Source organism: Primulina huaijiensis, unplaced genomic scaffold (assembly GCF_012295235.1).
Source record: "Primulina huaijiensis isolate GDHJ02 unplaced genomic scaffold, ASM1229523v2 scaffold3501, whole genome shotgun sequence".
Taxonomy (NCBI): domain Eukaryota; kingdom Viridiplantae; phylum Streptophyta; class Magnoliopsida; order Lamiales; family Gesneriaceae; genus Primulina; species Primulina huaijiensis.
In genome coordinates, this window is record NW_027358157.1 from 203,125 (window position 1) to 225,269 (window position 22,145).

A 22,145-nucleotide genomic window follows, 5' to 3' on the forward strand; every position below is an offset into this window, starting at 1 on the left:
CGCCACGGGCACATTGCACATTGTCACATGATAGGAATATGACAGAAGTGCCATAGTCTTTGACAGATAGGTCAGGACATCGGACGTTTGGTCATATCGAAGTGGATAGAATTGGAGTTGCTTCTATTACTGATGTTCGATATGGAAAGGGCCAAAGTCCGTGAATAAGAATGTACCACCACCCCGATCGGGAGTGTAGGTGGGTGTATGTTCTTATTCTGATCGGGATCCCTAGATTAGGACTGAGTCGAGTCGAGTCTGAGAATCACGGAGAGTGATTCATTGATTTATATTGATTTATGTTCCTGATTTTTGTACTTGTTTAGAATATGACTTTTTATTGATATTGATGCATGTTTCGGATTCTGATACATGAGATGAATACTTGATTCATGTTTCTGATTTTGATACATGTTATGAATGCCTATGATATGCTTTTATATTGTTTATATGATTGCATGTATACATGATTTATACTGAGAATGTAATTCTCACCGGAGTTATCCGGCTGTTGTCTTGTTTGTATGTGTGCATGACAACAGGTGGGACAGGATCAGGGTCAAGAAGAGAACGAGGCTGGACTAGTTAGCGTGGAGATCCGGGCTTAGAAGTAGATTAGGATTCAGCACTGATACGTAGTTGAACCCTAGTATGATAAGAATGTATTTAGTACATGATTTGTACTTTTATGTTAATATGTAAATTAGATTAATTTACGTGACGTTTCCGCATTTATAATAAAAAAAAAATTTATGTCCCACATTACGTAATTGTTCATCTGATATTAATAACGATTAAGGAAATGAATTAGCGTCCGGGTCCCCACAGTACTGAAGCAGTATTATATGCAGTATTTATCTTAATCGCTGGGGAGAAATGCCCTAGTTTCTCATAATTAATAATAATTTTTTTCTTTTATTTTCTATATATATATCTCGAGTTTCTTAATTTATTTGTAATGGAATTAACTAGAAAATCATGTTTCAACTTTTGAATTGCAATTTGATATCTTTTTATTGTATAGAAAATCTGGAAATTAAACACGAAGAACTAAGCTATAGATATACATACTTTTGCTTCTTAATCTTTTAGATAGCAGCTTAATTAGGAACGTAGTTGAAGGCTCCAAACCAGCTGAGAAAATCGTGAAATTTAGGTTATAGTGGAGAAATTAAATGGTTATTAATTTCTAAACCTGTAGACTATTACTTATAGCTGTTTTCGTGTTAATTGTGTGATTCAAATATTTTAAATTGTACAGCAAAACAAACATCACATTTCGATTTCTCTACCAACAACATGAACGATTATTGCACTCAACAGTATCTATAACTAATGGGGTGTTTGTGCGCAAGATTTAGTAGTGTAATTCAATAAATACTTGGTTTTGGATACATGTGGTTAATTTAGTAACCATATGGTTGAGATAAAAGCTTAATAAACGACTACAGTTCAAAATGCATGAATGAGATTATATTACGTTAGAGAAACTAATTAACATGAGATAAATTAATAAGATTAAAAAATTAAAATTCTCATTGTTTTAGCTAATAATCATTACCGTTGAATCGAAATGTATAATTATATGTTATGAAAATATTTTTTATTGAAAAGGAATTAGAATATTTAATTATTCTGTCTAAAAGGAAAAAAAGAAGAAGAAGAATGAATTGATTGAATAGACAAGTGGATTGAATATATCCTTAACATTGTATAGATATCAATCTTCTGTATCGCAATTCCACATTGAAACTACCACATCAATTTGGAATAATAAAGAAAAAAATGGCGATCGAATAACATACGACAAGTGAATGAATCATTTGATATATAATTGATTTATTTGAATGAAATTATGTCTATATGTCTTATTTGAATTGACATGATATGCATGATATTTACGTTTGATAGATCGATGTGTAAAATAAATATTTTGTTAATAGACATCATTTTTATACATGCACGACATACACGTTGAACTATAATATTTGAATACCTTAATATCATCGAATTGTAAATTGGTTCATGGGCTTTGAACATGATATTATGTTTGGGATTATGTGGCTCGTAAAAACATTGTCATGTGAGGCCATGTGATGGAGGCCAGTGTGCCTGCTCGAGCTTTGATGATTTGATAGCGATTCGATCGAGTGGATGAGCAACTGATATGATACATTTACGACATGCATGCATTGCATATCATATATCATTTTATAGATATATGTTATATTATAGTTGTTCCATATGAGACATTTGCTCACCCTCTAAGTGGATTATTGTTGTCTTAGTGTGTGGATAATGACAGATCTCACATGTCATCAGGAGACTTGAGATGATATTTTTGGATGGAGTAACTTTTGAGTTGATAGTTGATTTGTCTATCACTGTCTATATATTTATCTATATATCGGGGTATGTCTCGTTGATATAAGTTGTTTGTATGTATTGTTTCAATCATGTGTTGACATTTTTTATATTGTGATGTGTTTAGACTATATTCTATTATATATTATTTTTATTATTATAATAATAGTTGTCACATTTTGAGCTCATTGTAAAAAAAAAAAAGAGCATATTTTTACACTGTAATTAATTAACAATACTAAAATTGTAAGTTAATAACAATTAGGATTAATTATCACTTTCAATGATCGAATAATTAAAAATTTGTTAATTAATACCAGCAACCCTTCGTACACAAATTATGATTTTTCGAATTTTTTGTTATTTTTAATTTAATGTTTCTTATGATAATTTTTTATATTAAGTAATAGGATGATAACATCATTCAAAAGTTTGAATAAAGTTTTAAAAAATTATTTTAGTAGCTTTAAAATTTTTGAAAAGTGAATATGATTGTGATAAGAGAATGCACAAATTTATTAAAATAGATTTTTATAATATTTTTTATTGAATGAAAATAAAGTACTTTCATAAATTTAGATGACGATTATTGGTATTTTAAAAAATATCATTATACCAAAAGTAATTACTCTCAAACTTAATAATATTATATAGATAATATAGAAAATGATTTGCGCTTATTCCTCATTCATCTATAACCTGTAATTAAAGTGGAAAAATAAGAAGACACCAAATTTTGACTCTATAAAATTTAATAGTGATACACTTTGTATATTTGAAATAAGATAAACACAAAAGATAGAATATAAAAAAATATAACTGAAAAAAATGTATTATTAATTGTAATTAATATTATTATTAATTAATAGATAAAATGTTAAAAAGAATTGGAAGAAGTAAACATATGAGTAATATTCATCAGTTTACAACTGAAAAAACTTTCCAACTATCTACACTTTTATATATAATATAATAATATTATAACCATATAGATATAGATAGATAGATAGAAAGAAATCGTGTTGCACAATTAAGTCGACGAGTAGGTCTCTTGTACTCATGGATATTTATTTAATACATCAATCATATCTATATTTACAATAAAAAGTAATATTTTTTTACATAAAAGAGTGACTTATGAAACCGTTTCACATCAGTTTTTGTGTAAATGAATATATTTGTGTTTACATGATAATTAACCGATAAACTATTTTGTTAATCGATATTTAATTATGTTAATAGCCAGTTTGTCTAATCACAGAAGATTTTGATTAATTATTGTTTTGATTGGTCTGGTTTCGAAGCATATTTATTTGTTAAAAAGTAAAAAAACTGGACTTTGTAATTGGTGAGCATAGATTATAGCAGATGATTGCGAATAATGATGGAGAGAATCATACTATTGGCTATTAAGTTTAGCCTTAAAAAAGAACCATAAAGTGCTTTCCTTCAATTCCGCATAAATATTCCATTTTCTATATAATCTGTTTATTCTTTTACCAAACAATTTCTAACTTTAAAATATCAATACATAAAATGTCAAAAGGAATTATCAAAAAGACTCAAACATTCAAACATAATGAGACAGTTATAAAAACTGAAATATATAGTCAGATTTTTACATAGAGACTTGTAATCTAAGGCATTCCCATACACTCCAAGAAAATAAATTATCACCATTAATTTTAAAATATTTATTTCTATTTTACTGGAAAAAAATATCAATAAAACCCCCCCAACAAATGATTTTATGAAAAATCGACAAAATATTAAATAAATAAGTAAAATCTCTGATTAATTTTTACATAATCAATAGGTGTACTACTCTGTATATCATAATTATTCTCGAGAAAGTCACATTTAATGCCAACCAGTCAATTAGATTCACAATAAACGGACCCTTTTTAGGGTTGACTTTCAATTTCAGCATCTTTGTTAGGTTGCATTACATTCAACGCTCAAATCAATTAATCACTGACGAAAAAAATGTTTACTTATTAAATAACTATAAGAAAAGATAAATTTATAAAATAACTCCGATCAACTATTTAATTAAAAAAATAAAATCTTTATGTGTTTTTCAAATACACATGAGGAGGTCATTTTCTTAGTTAAATAGTAGATCGAAGTTAAAAAACAAAATAACTCTGATAAGAAACAAAAGTAGTGGGTCATTTGGAAAGTCATATACAGAAAATATATAGTTACAAAAATTTAGTCTATCTTAATTTTAACCCTTAGAATTGAATCCATTTGGTGATTTGATTCGGTTATATGTATATATCATTCAAAGTTTAAAAAATATCAATTATTCGATCCCTCGATTGTATACTAAATGGTTTAGGTATTTGATATATTGTAATATTAATGTTGATAGTGATAATACGACAAAATATGATTTATTAAATCATGTTCTTATATAAAATTTTATTCGTAAAAAATAGTATTAAAATGATATGACTCTAAAATATATAATTCCAGAGAGTGGCGTGATGACCACCAAAGTCAAAAGAGCTTAGAAGATGCTTCAGACCTCATTAAGTGGCTGTTATTGAAAAGTGGCCCATTATCAATGTAAGGGTCACTTTATGTTATGTTCTTTCTTGACCTTTACTTTCATCCGTACAATAAATATATATATTTTTAGTATTATAATAAATATATGATTTCATTATTTATATAATATCAAGCCATCAAAATACTAATATAAAATTTTCCATCAATATAGGTGTAGGAGTGGTAAAATGCAACAGTCAACCCGACACGATCAAACACGAAAAAAATCAGATTCGGGTTGGGGTTTTTTAGGTTCGGGTTAGACGGGTTTCGGGTTGGGTCGCGGGTTTACCCGAAATTTTTTTTAGATATTACCTATATTTTTATATATTGTATGTTTGAACAAAATTTATTGTATATTTATATGATAAATTTTCATCATTTAATATTTATTTTGTATATTTTTTATTTTTTTAACAATTGTTAATTTGATTTAGTAAATATAATTTTAATGTTCTACAATTAAACTTTCAAATTTAAATCGAAAATTTTGTTATTATGTGTTTAAATTAAAATATTATTTTTTATGCTAAGATTTGTTTGGTAGCCATGATAAGGGAATGATTATTAAATAATCATCTCTTATCTCGCGTTTGATTCATTTTTTATTTAGTCTGCAGGCCCTTGATTATGATTGAAAGCCCGCACAATTCATGTTATTTGTAAGATTAAACACTACAAAAAAAAAAAGTGATTCGCGACGGTTTAAAACAAGCCGTCGCCAAAATTTGCAACGGTTTCTTATAAACTGTCGCTGTTTGCGACGGAATCTAATAAACCGTCGCAAATTAGCGACGTTGTTAAACCGTTGCTAAATTAGCGACGGTTTTATATTAATTGTCGCCAATTTGCGACGGTTCAATAAAAGCTGTCGCTAAAGTAGCGACAGTTTACTTTAAACCGTCGCTAACTTGATCGACGACGGTATCGTAAAGCGTCGCTCAATAGAGACAGTTTTGTACACCGTCGCAATATAGCGACAGTCTTTTAAACTGTCGCTAAATAGCGACAGGTAATACAAAACTATCGCTATATAGCGACAGTTAATACAAAACCGTCGCTATTAACGACGGCTCTGTCAAACACCGTCGCCCAATGCCTTTATATTCAACTCCACCGAGCTCATTTTTCATTACGATTTCTTGTCTCGAGTGTGTGTCTTCTCCCACCGATACAGGTTTGTCAAATGCGAAATTTCATATTTCGAATTTTATTATATATTGTTAAGATTATTATTTTTTTTTGAATCTTATTTAAATTATTTTATAAATTTGATATTTATTAGATAATCAGAGGAGGTTATTTATAAAATGTTTTAATTAATTTAAAAATAGGTACTTTTGTTATATAAATTAATTTTTTTAAAAAAAATTTAAAGAATTAACGACGGTTTAATTTGCTAAATCTTATAATGACGACGGTTTTATCCCGTCGCTAAATATTGCGACGGTTAATACCCGTCGCTAATTAGCGACGGTTGTATAAAATCTGTAGCAAATTATTTAGCGATGGATTTTGCAAAACCGTCGCAATATTTAGCGACGATTTAATATTCCGTCGCTCAAATCGTCGCTAATTGAGCTAGCGGCGGGATTTTGCGTCGCTAATACCGAATTTTTTTTGTAGTGAAATATCCCTCCTCAAAAGGTGTGATAATGTATAATTCTTGAATAGTGATCATGATAAGATTGTATATTAATCATAATACCCTGGAATTGTCTTCTTCAATATAATATGCAAATTAAAATTAGTGAAAATTTAATAATTAATATAATATTTAAATTTTTATTATATTTTTTGTAAATTAATTTCATATAGTTTTATTATTTTCAATTATTTTAAAGAAAATAAATTATAATTCAAATATATCTTAAATTAAATTTTTATAAATTTATAATCTTGTTAATTAATTCTTTTATAAAAATAAATATTTATTAAATTCTAATTTATTTTGTTTAATGATTTAAATTAATTTTAATAAATATAAATTATTATTACAAATATTTAATTATCTATCAAATTATTTTAAGAATATTTATAATTATATTAAAAAAAACAATAATATTATAATTATTACTAAACATTCAAAATATTATTGCTATTTTAATTATTAAAGTAAATGCATATTCACATATTTATTTCTAATAAATATATTTAAATTAATTTTAATAAATGTAAATTATAATTATAAATATTTAATTATCTTTCCAATTATTTTAAAAATATATATTTAATTAGCACTTGGGGTATTTTGGTCATTATTATAAAATTTACAAAATTAATCCATTATTTTAAAAGCATAGCAAACATTATGTTATATATCACATCATACTATTAATCAATATCTCTCATTTTTTAATCACTCTAATTACTAATCATCTATTTATCCCATCACACGTACCAAACGGAGCCCAAGAGTATTACTTTTTATTGTGAATATCGGTAGGGTTGACCCATCTCACAGATAAAGATTCGTGAGACCGTCTCACAAGAGACCTACTCAAATTTTATTTATTATTATGTATTTTAGTAAATATAATTAATTTTTACATCATTTAAATAAAAAATTTATACCTTTTTTCTCAATTATTATTAAATTTTTTATATATATTTAGTTATTTTTCTTCTAATTAAGTTCCAAATCTCGGAAACTAAATTTCATTTTTTATTATATATTTTGGTAAAATTTTCCTTGGCTTTATTTTTTTTAAAGTATTTATTATATAATACTATTACAATTAAATAATTTTATGTAAATAAATATTTATATGAATATTATATTTTTCATTTGAATAATATGAAAATTATAATAAATCTTTATTTTGTTAAACATAAGATTTAAAATTTGGGCACCAAATTTCAAATATTTTGGTATATTTAATTTTTTTTAATTTGTATTATTTAAATAAAAGAATTTATAACATTATTGCTATTATTAATAATTTATTTATATAAATAATTTTTTATTATTATTACCATTGTTTTTTTTATTTGAATCATATAAAATAAAATAAATATATAATATTATGTTAAATACAAGTTTGAAATGTCTATTACTGAGTTTTAAAATTTAATAATTCATTGTTTTTGTAGATACAACTAACAATCGATTATTTTTTTATCTAGTTAAGTTTTAAATCGTGACATCTAATTTTTTTTTAAAAAAAATTATTGTATATTTTGTAATTATTTATTTTTATCAATATTATTATATTTTTATTTGAAGTTTAAAAAATAATTTAAATTTTACATTATTCAGATAACATAAAAAGGGCATTAAATCAAACAACTAAAAAGGTAAATAATTGATACAATTTTTTTTCTCTCCAAAAGAATAAATAAAGAATGACATTGAATTCAAACGGTGTTGGATAAACTTTATATAAATGCAGCAAACACTCCCCAGTCTCTCGCCACCTTTCACAACGATGGATCCGCAATTCCAAAACCCATCTCAAGACCCCGCCGGAACCGATCGAAGGAGTCCCATTCTCAGCCCACTGCATGTCGTGCAAAAGGTGAAGCAAAACTTGATTTTCAAGTCCAAATGGGCCGAACTGAATGGCGCGATGGGGGACTTGGGTACCTACATTCCTATAGTTTTGGCCTTAACTCTAGCCAAGAATCTCGATCTTGGAACGACCTTAATATTCACCGGTGTGTACAACTTTGTCACCGGTGCAATCTACGGTGTCCCCATGCCTGTCCAGCCCATGAAATCAATAGCCGCAGTAGCCATTTCGAACCCCAGTTTCGGGATTCCGGAGGTCATGGCCGCCGGAATTTGCACGGGGGGGATACTTTTCCTGTTGGGCGTGACAGGTCTGATGAAGCTTGTGTATAAGCTGATTCCCTTACCGGTCGTCAGGGGAATTCAGCTTGCACAAGGCCTATCATTTGCAATGACTGCTGTTAAGTACATTAGAACTGTGCAGAATTTCGCAAAGTCGAAGACTGCAGGAGATAGGCACTGGTTGGGGCTGGATGGCTTGCTTTTGTCTATCATTTGTGCTTGTTTCATCATAATTGTCAATGGTGCTGGTGACGAAAATGATGATTGTGAAATGAATGATTCGAGCAGAAGTGGTTCTTGGAGGAGAAAATTGAGAAAAAACATAGCTTCACTTCCTTCTGCATTCATTATCTTCTTGTTGGGCGTGATCCTGGCTATTATAAGAGGGCCTAAAGCTGTTAAAGGCTTCAAATTTGGGCCGTCTTCCATAGAAGTTGTTAAGATATCCAAGCATTCTTGGAAGGAAGGATTCATAAAAGGAACAATCCCTCAACTCCCTTTATCAGTCCTTAACTCAGTCATTGCTGTTTGCAAGTTGTCCACCGATCTTTTCCCAGAAAAGGATGTTTCTGCAACATCGGTGTCGATGACCGTCGGGTTGATGAACTTGGTCGGATGCTGGTTTGGTGGCTTGCCGTGCTGTCATGGGGCCGGAGGGCTAGCCGGGCAGTACAAGTTTGGTGGGAGGAGTGGGGGATGTGTGGCATTACTTGGCGTGGCTAAGTTGGTTTTGGGATTGGTTTTAGGCAGTTCTTTGGTCAAGATTCTGGATCAATTCCCTGTTGGTGTTTTAGGGGTCCTCCTGTTGTTTGCCGGTATCGAGCTAGCCATTTGTTCCAGGGATATGAACACGAAGGAGGAGTCGCTTGTGATGCTCATCTGCACGGCGGTTTCGCTCGTGGGATCGAGTGCTGCACTTGGATTCTTTTGTGGGATAGTTGTGCATTTCCTTCTCAGGTTGAGAAAATTGGAAAAGGGCCAGTCTTGGGCTACATTTTGGTATCATGGAAATCCATAGAAAACTGTATTTGCATAATATGTCACAACTTGATGGTATTTCTTTTTCCTTGTAATTTGTTGCGACGATGTTATGTTTGATATTTGTATTTTTCTTTCTTTTTTAAAAAAACTATTTGTATTTTGCTTTTGATGATTGTTTTTTCCAAAAAATAAAGTGATTGGTGCCGTTGTATTTGTTTTATAATTTTCTTGGTAAGACATGAGCCCTCTATGAATTTAGTTGGAAATTTTGCCAAAAATTTTGAGATTTCATATGGGAAACGACTAAAGATTGTTGGAGAAGAATTATATTGCTAAAATAACTAATAATATCATGTCCCTACAGTCACGAGATAATTGTGTCAAATACCTCGTGAAATTCTCGTTGAAGTAATACTCCGTATGTAACGGAATTGTGCATATCAACCCCTCTATTAATAGTAGTTAATACTCAAATCATGCTAATACCCTTACGAAAATTATTGTTGAGCTAATACTCCCCTTTTAACGGATTTGAACATTTTATTTCTCTGTTTTTTTAGCATGCAGACCTAACTCTACAAGAAAATTACGTCAAATACCTATCAATGTTTTTTCGTGTTTTTATTATTAATTTGAGCAATTAAATCAAAACAATTGTAGGAAACTTTGATTTGTAGCAGAAAGATGAGTATTTTTGGAAATTAATTGACTAATATATATGTTGAACAAATATCCTCATTTGTAATGTTATTAGCTCAACGAGAATTTGAAGTTGTTCAACATCTTAGCATGTAAATTCTCAAAAATTCTCTTTTCTAATACAAATCAAAGTTTCTTATTATTGTTTCGATTTAATTGCGCCAATAAATCATATATTGAACGCGAAAGAAAAATAAAATACACGAATCAACGTTGATGGATATTTGACGTAATTTTCTAATAGAAACATATGTATGTAAGCTAAAAATTATATAAAAGATAGAACTAAAATGTTCAAATCTGTTATATAGGGTATTAGCTCAACGCGAATTTTCACAAGGATATTGACACAGTTTGCATATTAATGAGAGATTGAAATGCTCAAATTCGTTACACAGATAGTTATTAGCTCAACAAAAATTTCACATGGTATTTCTCGCAATTATCTCCTACAGTCACGAAACAGGAAGGGTTTAGCTTCGTCCCTTTAAAGGTACTATGAAAACATGGAAAAGAAACTTGGCCAACTTCTCAAGAAAAATCATGGTAACCATGTTTTATTTATACACAAACCAAATGTGCATAGTTCTCATATCCAATGCAAGAACTTTCTCTACATCTTGCAGATATTATTGCACTTTCCAAAGCAACCCTCCATTGCTGCACCATCTGCCAAGCGAAAACAAGAACAGTCAGTGAACTTGTTACAATCTCAACTACTTTAGGAAGAAATTTAAAGAGACATTTTAACTACCAATACTGACTGGAATGCGGAGTTTCAAAGAACGACCAAGCCGACACTGAAAATCGGCAGCCGTACTAGGAATGCAACCATTGAGACATTTGTAATATCACGAAAATTTCTCGGGTTGATTTTACCACCTCGATAGCACTGGTTATAGCATCCACCCCAGCAAGAATATATTCTATCTGAAGTTACTCCACTATTTGCAAGCAAAACAATAAAAAAAAATCGCCACTACCTGGCCAGTTCTGAATAGTTTGCAGTGTTTTGTGATTTATATACACAACTTAAATAACACTAAGTTTTCAGTTGATGATTAGTCAAAGGGCATTTAAGATTTGGTTAGTAACTTCAACTTTTATTCACCTGAAGAAAACAACGCCAACATATGCCACTTCAGAGCTTTTACGTCAGCAGTCGTGGTTTGCTCGTGACTTTTGATTTACATAGGTCATTAGAAAAAGAAGATTGACGAAAAGTTGTCGATCTTCCTAAGTCTCGAGTCTTTCATATCACGATGTTGCAAGATTCGTGCCAAGATATTATGATTAAAGGGGGAATGGTGGATTAATATAGCATGAATTTTCTTATACATGAAAATAATATGTTTTTATTTTCATCATTGAATATGCCAAATGACAACCAATGTACTATTGTCACAAGTGGCTTTGCTTTCACGGATCCCTTTCCCAAAGCCGAAATAGCAATAAATTGGCAGTTCGGGGAGAGAATTTAAATATTCAAGAAAAGTTAAAGCTGCAGTTATATATAAAATTTGAATCTGCTGCTCACAATTTTCATTTAAAATTCCAGCCATTTTGCGTGGCTAGAAATGTTTTAACTAGAGTATTCAGCAGCTCGGGCCAGACTATTCAATCGGTGAAAAGTTAAAAAATAAGCCTTGGATCAGAGTAAATTTTAGCTAAAATTATCCGAATGGATTTACTCCACGTGATGGAGTATGAGGTGCAGCTTGCCAGGATTCTTCTCTGTTCTCTTTATAGATTGGGTTGACCGATGCAAAGTAATCGTTAGAGCCACCAGAAATCCCTTGTTTACTGCAGTGACGCATATTTTATACATAAAGTGTAGATAACACAAAATGGAATGTAAATATCAACTCCCGAAAAAGATACAGCATGTGGTTTGTAAGTTTAGAGAAGCCTGATTTTACTATTACCTAGTAATACATGGCATGTTATTTGGTTGCTGTCTGAAATAAGCCTCTGAAAATGTGGAATTACATGAATGAAGAAAGAATTAGCATATAACATTTATATGGATGATAATGAATGTTAGAAGTGATGAGAAAAAAATGACGTTTTACCTTGAGGCAAATTTATTGGATAAGATGCAGCTCGTGGAGAAAATGATATTGTGTATGGTGAGGGATGCGGCTGTAAAAATGTACCAGATGGCATGTTTGGTAGTACTCCTTCAAAATCTGATTGTGTTCTGCGTCCGCATAAAGTTTCTTGATAATGACCGATAATTGAGTTTTCACTGGTGTGGGCAAATTATCCGAAGAAGGATTTGGCGAAAATGCTGAAGATTTGTGCTTCTTGAATATGCTGTGGGTTGCTCTCCAGTGTAAGGATCCTCAAGCCCTTTAAAACTGAAACTGTGATCCCTATTCTTGTCATCAGATAATCTTGCTAGACTCGTGGTATGAACTACAGAGTGGGACTTCTATACTACGATTTCCTTCCTTAAATCCGAGATAAAATAACCACTCACTATAGGCTCAGGAACTTCAATACTCTTGTTGGACAATCGATCAAATAGTGGTGGGATTCTTCTAAGTTGCGGAGAGAATCCGCATTCCCTGTCCAGACAAATCTTTTCACAATTTCCAACAAAACTTCAGAGATGGTTTCAGAAGAAACAAAAATTTTAGTTGCATTTCTTGATCCATCATCAGTAGCCGCAGAACCGCAAATTAGTTATTCCACAGCACCCGATGAAGTTTCGGAGTAAAAATTACGCCGTGGATCCCATGTTTTGAAATAAATTTGCCTTGTTCGCTGTAAAATGATGATCAGTTAGTTACAGGACCAAAATCAGGAAGCTACATTTACATCCCAGGAGAAAAACAGACCCTCATTTCCTCCAGCTTGAGGAGCACCGACTTCTGGACTAAACTTTGCCATTGACACTGATTTTACTTGATGCGTAAATTCCCGATTGTGATTAATCATTTCAGTCATTTATTCCTGTTAGCCAAGATCGAGAAGATCGGATCACAAAAATTAATTTCTTGTGATTTCAATCTTCTCTTCTTTCACAGGATCGATTGTTCTACGTATTTAACACGAATTAATTAATTACAATACACAGAAATTAGAGATTACCTTTGGAGCGTGTTTTCGATCTTTCTCTGCACTAGATCTACGCTCCAAACCTCCAAGCCTTCTCCGGTGTTCTCTCAAACTCTTAACGTAGGATTGTGTGTGGTCACTTGTTTCAATATCACATATATATATAATATATTTGTGATATCTTGTAACGTAAAAGATAATGATGATATCTTTTAAAATATAAATTTAAATGGACAGAATATATTATACCATATCTAGAAGATTTAGACGATAAACTTCCATGCAATATAATAGTCCAGATAAATTTATCCCACATATACCATAAATTATAACTCATATAATTTATCCGAGTTTATATTAGAGCCACAAGAGGGACCTGATCGGATTCAATTAAATTAAGCTCCAATAAATTAATTTGATCCCATCAACTCATGATTAATCAAAATAATTTATTAATCTTATTCTACTCCACTAAAAGAATAAGATTGCACTCTCAAATTAATTGATATTACTGAAGCACAAAATCAATAATAATATCCTCTGATTTATCGACCCAACATATCACCCCTGTCGATCAATTAGAACATCTAAAACAGAGTATCATGACCATATGACCCATATTAGATATTCATCGCTTCTCAACCCTCATCTTCTCTTTGACAGTCCCATGTGATCACATCACATAATTAATTCAACAAGAATATTGAATTACTGAGCTCAGATTTTACTGTCTTCTAGAAGAACTTGTGAGTTCATGATCATACCTATTGACTAGGTGACAGATTCCATATTACGAACATATGTTCTTACTTATTTTACTTTGATTCCCAAAACATCGAGATATTGACCAATAGTTTGGTCTCACTCATTGATGTATCAAAGAACTTCAAGTTAGTAATCAAAGTTCATTATCCGCTCAGGATTAAGGTGTTATGTACGACAATCTGGTGATTTTGAATTTATGGTCAAATCAAATTCAAATCTCGCGTGGTCCAGTCCAATACAACAAAATGTATCCCCAATTTTATTACCAAACCAAAGATAGGCTTCAATAAAATTGAGACGATCTTATCAAAATAATTTGTCTTTATTTATTTACCGATCGTGGACAATAAAACTTTGGATTGAATTACAAATTGAATCTTTCTGTGTTTAACGACTTAAACACTCAATTTATAATAATACAACAATCCAATGGACATATGCATTGCTCAAAATAAATTTATTTAAACAAATAAATGAATATTATTTTAATTTCAAAATGTCATCAACATATAACAAAAGTACTCGATGGGCATCATACTATCGAACATTATTTCATTATCCTCCCACTTGCCCTAGAGTAAATGAGTCATGTCTAGTACACCCATATTTTGAATATGTTCCTCAAAAGCTCTAGCAGTTAAGCTTTTGGTGAAAGGATCAGCAAGATTTTCAGCAGATGCTATCTTGCACACTGTCACGTCTCCTCGTTGAACAATATCCCTCACTAGGTGATATTTTCGTTCAATGTGTTTTCCACGCTGATGGTTTCTTGGTTCTTTTGCATTTGCCACTGCACCACTGTTATCACAATATAAAGCAATGGAATTTGATGCAGCAGGAACAACCTCAAGGCTTAGCAAAAACTTTTTCAGCCAAACGGCTTCTTTTGTTGCTTCACAAGCCGCTACATACTCCGCTTCCATTGTGGAATCAGCAATACATGATTGCTTGATACTCCTCCAAACAACGGCACCACCACCCAATGTGAACACAGATCCGGATGTGGATTTACGAGAATCTCTATCAGCTTGAGAATCAGAATCAGTATAACCCACAGGTGCCAACTCTGAAGCCGAATAAACCAACATATACCCTCTAGTTCTGCGAAGATACTTGAGAATATGCTTTACAGCAATCCAGTGCTCTGGTCCTGGGTTTGACTGATATCTACTAACAATCCCAACAGCATAACAAATATCTAGTCGAGTGCATAGCATAGCATACATAAGACTTCCTACAGCCGAAGCATAAGGAGCTCTTTTCATGTATTCCACTTCACTTGGATTCTTAGGATTGTGGTCTTTTGACAAGTGAATTCCATGTCTAAAAGGTGTTTGACCTTTCTTGGAATTTTGCATTGCATACCTCACCAATATTTTATCAATATATGAAGATTGAGATAAAGCAATCTGTTTGTTCTTCCTATCCCGCAGGATTTGGATACCTAGAACATAACTTGCTTCTCCCAAGTCTTTCATGTCAAACTGTTGAGACAACCAATTTTTGGCAGATGTCATCACTCCTACATTATTCCCAATAAGTAGGATGTCATTCACATATAGCACAAGAAAAATCACCTTGTCATCCAAAATTTTCTTATAGACACAAGGCTCATCAAGATTTTGATCGAAACCATAATCTTTCACAGATTGATCAAATCTGATGTTCCAAGACCTAGACGCCTGCTTAATTCCATAAATAGACTTTTTCAGTTTGCATACTTTATGCTCTTGACCGTTGTGAATAAAACCGTCTGGTTATACCATATAAATGGTTTCGTCAAGATTTCCATTAAAAAATGCTGTCTTGACATCCATTTGCCACACCTCATAATCAAAATGAGCTGCAATGGATAAGATCCGAATAGACTTTATCATAGCCACAGGTGAGAAGGTTTCATCGTAATCGATTCATTCTCTTTGGCTAAAACCTTTGGCTACCAATCTAGCCTTAAAGGTCTCTATTTTTCCGTTTATTCCTCTCTTTCTCTTGTAGACCCACTTACACCCTATAGGTCTCATACCTTCAGGAATGTCTACAAGAACCCAGACGGAGTTAGTGTACATGGATCTCATTTCTGATTCCATGGCACTCCTCCATTGGTCAGCGTCAACATCTTCCATAGCTTCTTTGTACGTGATAGGATCCTCCTCTTGTTCAATGGAAACCGCATCAAACTATTCTCCATAAAGCAAGTATCTAGAAGGTAGTCGAATGACCCTCCCACTACGTCTAAGTTGTGGAGGTTCTTGGTTGTTTGGTATTGATTGTCGTTGTCTTAAGTTCTCTTCTTGATCATTTCCTTCATTCTCCATTTGGATATGATGGGGTGACCGATCATTGGAACCAATGTCTTCTACCACTCCATTTGTTTGGAAACCAGTGGTTAATGGTGGTAAAAATGTGAATTCAAACTGAGTAGGTTCAGTGCGGATCTCTGGAGTAGATGATTTAGCAATCTCTTCCAAAAGAACCTTACTCTTTGATTCACTTTCTTCTATGTGCTTGTCCTCTAAGAAGGTTGCATTTGTACTTACAAATATCTTCTTGTCTTGAGGACTATAGAAGTAATATACTCTTGTTCCCTTAGGATATCCGACAAACATGCATAATTCTGATCTAGGTTCCATTTTATCCATCTTTCTCTTTAGCACATAAGCATGACATCCCCATATCCGAATATGTCTTAGATTAGGCACGTGCCCATTCCACAATTCAAGAGGTGTCTTAGAGATAGATTTAGAAGGAACCATGTTCAATAAGTATATTGCAGTTTAGATAGCATATCCCCAAAAAGATGTATTGAGCTTAGAGAAACTTAGCATGGACCTAACCATGTCCAACAAAGTCCTATTTCTCCTTTCAGAGACAACATTCTGCTGAGGTATAGCTGGTGCACTCAATTGGGATATTATCCCATTATCTGATAAGTATGTTCTAAAGTCATTGGATAGATACTCGCCACCTCTGTCTGATCGAAGTGTTTTTATGCTCTTACCTAATTGTTTTTCCACTTCATTTCTGAATTCCTTGAACTTTTCAAAAGATTCAGATTTGTGGGACATTAGGTAAACATAACCGTATCTAGAGTAATCATCAGTGAAGGTGATGAAATACTCAAATCCTCCTCTAGCTTGTACATTAATTGGTCCACATACATCAGTGTGCACTAATTCCAAAACTTCATTGGCTCTATGTCCTTTAGATTTAAAAGATCTCTTAGTCATCTTACCTTCCAAACAGGATTCACATACAGGCAAGGATTCCACCTTTAAATTACTTAAAGGACCATCCTTTACCAACCGTTGAATTCTATTAAGGTTGATATGACCAAGTCTCAAGTGCCACAAATAAGTTTCATTAGTGGGAGACAATTTAATTCGCTTGTTGGATTCAATGTGATGCAAAGAGCTGTCATCATGTTTTAAGACATACAAATCATTATTCAAATGTCCCTTGCAAATAAGGGCTTTATTCAAGGTACTATCAACCACCATTTGTGAAAAATGGACATAATATCCTTGTCTAAACAATAAAGCAACAGAAATCAAATTTCTAGTAATCTCCGGAACATAATAACAATGTCTTAAAACCAAATGTTTATTATTCAAAAAATAAAGATAAACAATTCCAACAGCTTTTGCAGACACCACAGCACCTGTGCCAACTCTTAGAGTATGTTCCCCTTTATTGAGACTTCTGGTTACTTGGAACCCCTGCAAAGTATTGCATATATGATTAGTGGCTCCAGAATCTACAATCTAAGTATCAGTAGAATCAACCACTAAACAAGACTCAATAAAAGATAACTCACCACTAGCTAGCTTCTTGGAAGCTAGATATTCTTGGCAGTTTCTCTTCTAATGACCCTTTTCTCCACAATGAAAACATTTTCCCTTAGGCTTGCCATCTACTTTGACCTTCTTTTCTTTTTGTTGTGGACCCTTCTTGTTGGGCTTCTTTCTTTTATTCCCATTTTTACCTTTCGGCTTGGAATAAGACGGCCCAGCAGAAGCAACAACAAATGCATCACCAGTTTTAGTCTTAAGAACACTTTCAGCATTTTGGAATTCCTTCATCAGCTCAGTCAGGGACATATTTAGCTTATTCATGTTATAGCTAACTTTAAACTGTGAGAACATCTCAGGGAGAGTCTCAAGTGCCATGTCAACCTGAGTCTCTGATTTGATTTCAGCCCCTAACACCTCAGCCACGTTAAACTGAGCGATCAATGCAAGCATATGATCTCTCACGGGCGTCCCAGGTTTCATGCGCATGTTCATAATGGTTCTAATGGCTGCTTGTCGTGCCTGACGTCCTTGATGCTCAAACATTTCTTGGAGGCTATCCATGATTTTTGTAGCAGTGTCCATGTTCTGATGTTTCTGTTGCAGCACATTTGAGATGGATCCCAAAATGTAGCAACGGGCCATCTCATCAGAACTGATCCACTTATCATAAGCCTGCTTTTGAGCTAGTGTGGACTCCGCCGTAGGCACCGATGGACAGGGTTCATTGAGCACAAACTTGTGTTTCTCCGCAGTTAAGACAATCAACAAATTACGTTTCCAATCAATGTAATTTTCTCCAACTAATTGGTTGTTGGTTAATATCATAGACAGTGAATTTCCAGTCATTTTTCTGAAATTAAAATAAATTTAAATGAGCAATGCAATAAATAAAATTATGTGTTATGCATGAAATACATTTGTAGATCCCAAAAACTACTACAACACTGCAATTTACCTAAAACTCCAAAATACATAATTTTTTCTTTAGGAAAAAACATGTTATTTATAGCTAGGCTGGGACCCTCCCACTAAATTCAACATATCTAGCAACTCATGCAATATTAATTTAGTATTGCTTGATTTTGGCCATCAAAAGATATTGTAAAAATATTCTATAGGAAATTCTCACAATATCATTGACTTAAGTGTTTACCCTTAAATTAATTATTTATCAAGTACCAAATTAATTATGTCACCTATAGGGTGGTCACAATTAATTTTACTATAAAATAATAGGTCCAATCAAGTAACCAAAACAATATAGCCCTCCTATAGGGAGACCAATAAAATTGGCACAAGACATACATATATTCTTATTAATGGACTAATAAGGGAGACCGTGGGCTTATTTAAAATATACCCTCTCACACTTAATTTTTTAAATTTAATTTTGGGTTTTATCCGATTAATAAAATCATGACTATTTTAACTCTTAAAATAGTTCAATTATTAATCAAAATATTTATTCTCTAAAAATAGAATAAATAAAATTTTATGCATGACAATATGGTACCTAAAGCGGTGTTTATGCAATATACATGGCATGATTCATTAATGACAATTAATTTCGTAATTAAATAAATAATTAAGCAAGAACAAATTTATGGCCCAACCTAGACACAAAAAAAAAATTAAAGATCTAATTGAACCCAATTTGGCCCAATTCTTCAATTTAAAAATGTGTACAGTCCAAGTTTTTAATCCAGTAATCTGGTTAGGCCCATGAAAAATTTTCCGAATCCGACCCGAAAGCCCATGACCCGAAAACCGTGACCCAAAGCCCGCGACCCGTCTTCTGCAACCCAAAAAAATGCCGCCGCCGCTGGAGTCGCCGGAAACGTGCGGTCGTGAAAATCTCCACCGCGCCAGTCACCGGGAAACCACCGAGACACCATAACCATTTCGAAATCGAAAATAGATGCCCGATTTTCCAGATTCAGCGCACAAAAATTTGATGATTTTCGCATCTCCTCCGTGCCGCTCCACCGTGAAGAACAACGCGTGAAAAGGACTGTAAACCACCTTCGCATACACTCCTCATCCTCGCGGCTGCGTGCTTTCGTCGTGTGCGATCCAGATTTGCGTTTTCATGGTGGTTTTCGGAATTTACAGAACAGGTCCCTGACGTTTTGAAGAAGATGCACTCCGGTCCCTGGTATTCTTTGGACGAAATTACATTCTGGTCCTCATTGTTTTAATTGAAATTGTATTCGGCCCTCCAATTTTTAAACAGAAGCAGAAAAACCCAAATCCGAAAAAATACAAAAAAATTGCACGAAAAATAACAAGGGGAAACATGGAGTCGTAATCCACCCCCTTGGTTACAGACTCGAAAATACGAAATACAATTTCACCAAAAACTAAGGCCATAAACTGTTCAAAAGTTAAATAAATCAATCCATTCAAATCACAATCACATAAATCTAACACCGCTTTAAACTAAAACATGCATAAATAATTAATTAATTCGAAATACGCAAAACAATATCACAACCCGTGGCTCTGATACCATATGTTAGCCAAGATCGAGAAGATCGGATTACAAAAATTAATTTCTTGTGATTTCAATCTTCTCTTCTTTCACAGGATCGATTGTTCTACGTATTTAACACGAATTAATTAATTACAACACACAGAAATTAGAGATTACCTTTGGAGCATGTTTTCGATCTTTCTCTGCACTAGATCTACGCTCCAAACCTCCAAGCCTTCTCCGGTGTTCTCTCAAAATCTTAACGTAGGATTGTGTGTGGTCACTTGTTACAATATCACATATATATATAATATATTTGTGATATCTTGTAACGTAAAAGATAATGATGATATCTTTTAAAATATAAATTTAAATGGACAGAATATATTATACCATATCTAGAAGATTTAGATGATAAACTTTCATGCAATATAATAGTCCATATAAATTTATCCCTCATATACCATAAATTATAACTCATATAATTTATCCGAGTTTATATTAGAGCCACCAGAGGGACCTGGTCGGATTCAATTAAATTAAGCTCCAATAAATTAATTTGATCCAATCAACTCATGATTAATCAAAATAATTTATTAATCTTATTCTACTCCACTAAAAGAATAAGATTGCACTCTCAAATTAATTGATATTACTGAAGCACAAAATCAATAATAATATCCTCTGATTTATCGACCCAACAATTCCTCGCTCAAAAAGCCAGACCTAGAAAAAAAAATGATTCATTTTTTTATTATTTCTCTACAAATATAAGTTCTTGGAGTCGTCCCCTCGGTTAAAATTACTGGTTTCTTACTCCTTTCCATATTCCTATACATTACTGAAAAATACAACTTGCTGTACTCCACTATAATTCGTGCATACAAATGTCCAGAAAGTGGTGCAAACATACTGAGGCCCCTGATATATCACAAATAGAGACAGATTAGATTTGGTAAAATTTCTTTTAATGTTTAAATTTAAACGCATACCAAACTGTTGCAGTTAATGCATCTCTTATTCTCCGGTTGCTTCAGAAGACCACGAATGATATTTTCGATCCTTTCTTCTTCCTTTATCCAAGGTCCATCCCCGTCTCCGAATTCCATACCTACTCTCATACTTGCCCCATCTCATGTCCCGAATTATTTTAGAGATTTAAAAAAATGTCCGAACTCGAACCCGAAGAAATAGGGAATCTCAGTCTTCATTTCAAGTTTTCCCTGCGGGTTCTTGTGGGTCCCCAAACGGGATGCACACAGTTGTCCATGTACCCGTAGAAGATTCGGCAGCAACCGCCGCCCCTGTTTCTTCATGCGGAACTCCAGGTTGAGGAGTCCACAAAAAAGGAATTACTTTGATAATAAGACAGAAAACTAGTTAAAATTTGTATAAATTCCATTGCGCTAAATTAAAAACCATAAATGAAAACCAAAATTTATAGGTTTTCTTGAAATACCATCAAGCACAATTGCATCAGTTAAACAAATGATGGATTATAGACTGAAAGGTGGAAAATTCACCAGAAAATTCTTCTTCAAATTCGCATGATTATTGGAAGTTTTTCCCTTTCTGCGGGAGCTTTGATGGCTTTTCCTCGGATGGGAAAAAGCAGAGGTGAGGAGGGAGTTTGTGGTTATTCAGTTATTTCTCTTTCGAA

At 32.7% G+C, this 22,145-nt stretch overlaps 1 protein-coding gene and 1 long non-coding RNA gene across 2 annotated transcripts; one reads left to right on the forward strand and one right to left on the reverse strand.

Moving 5' to 3' along the window:
* Positions 1-8,277: 8,277 nt before the first annotated feature.
* Positions 8,278-9,917, forward strand: LOC140968277 (molybdate transporter 1-like). Its single transcript, XM_073429184.1, has one exon. It carries the CDS (start codon positions 8,307-8,309, stop codon positions 9,729-9,731), a length of 1,425 nt encoding a protein of 474 aa, XP_073285285.1. The 5' UTR covers positions 8,278-8,306; the 3' UTR covers positions 9,732-9,917.
* A 1,901-nt stretch (positions 9,918-11,818) lies between these two features.
* Positions 11,819-22,145, reverse strand: LOC140968276 (uncharacterized). The gene is made up of 4 exons (XR_012173744.1): positions 21,990-22,145; positions 12,466-13,351; positions 12,319-12,364; positions 11,819-12,196 (listed from the first exon to the last, which is right to left on the reverse strand). It is a non-coding gene; the product is annotated as an uncharacterized lncRNA (long non-coding RNA).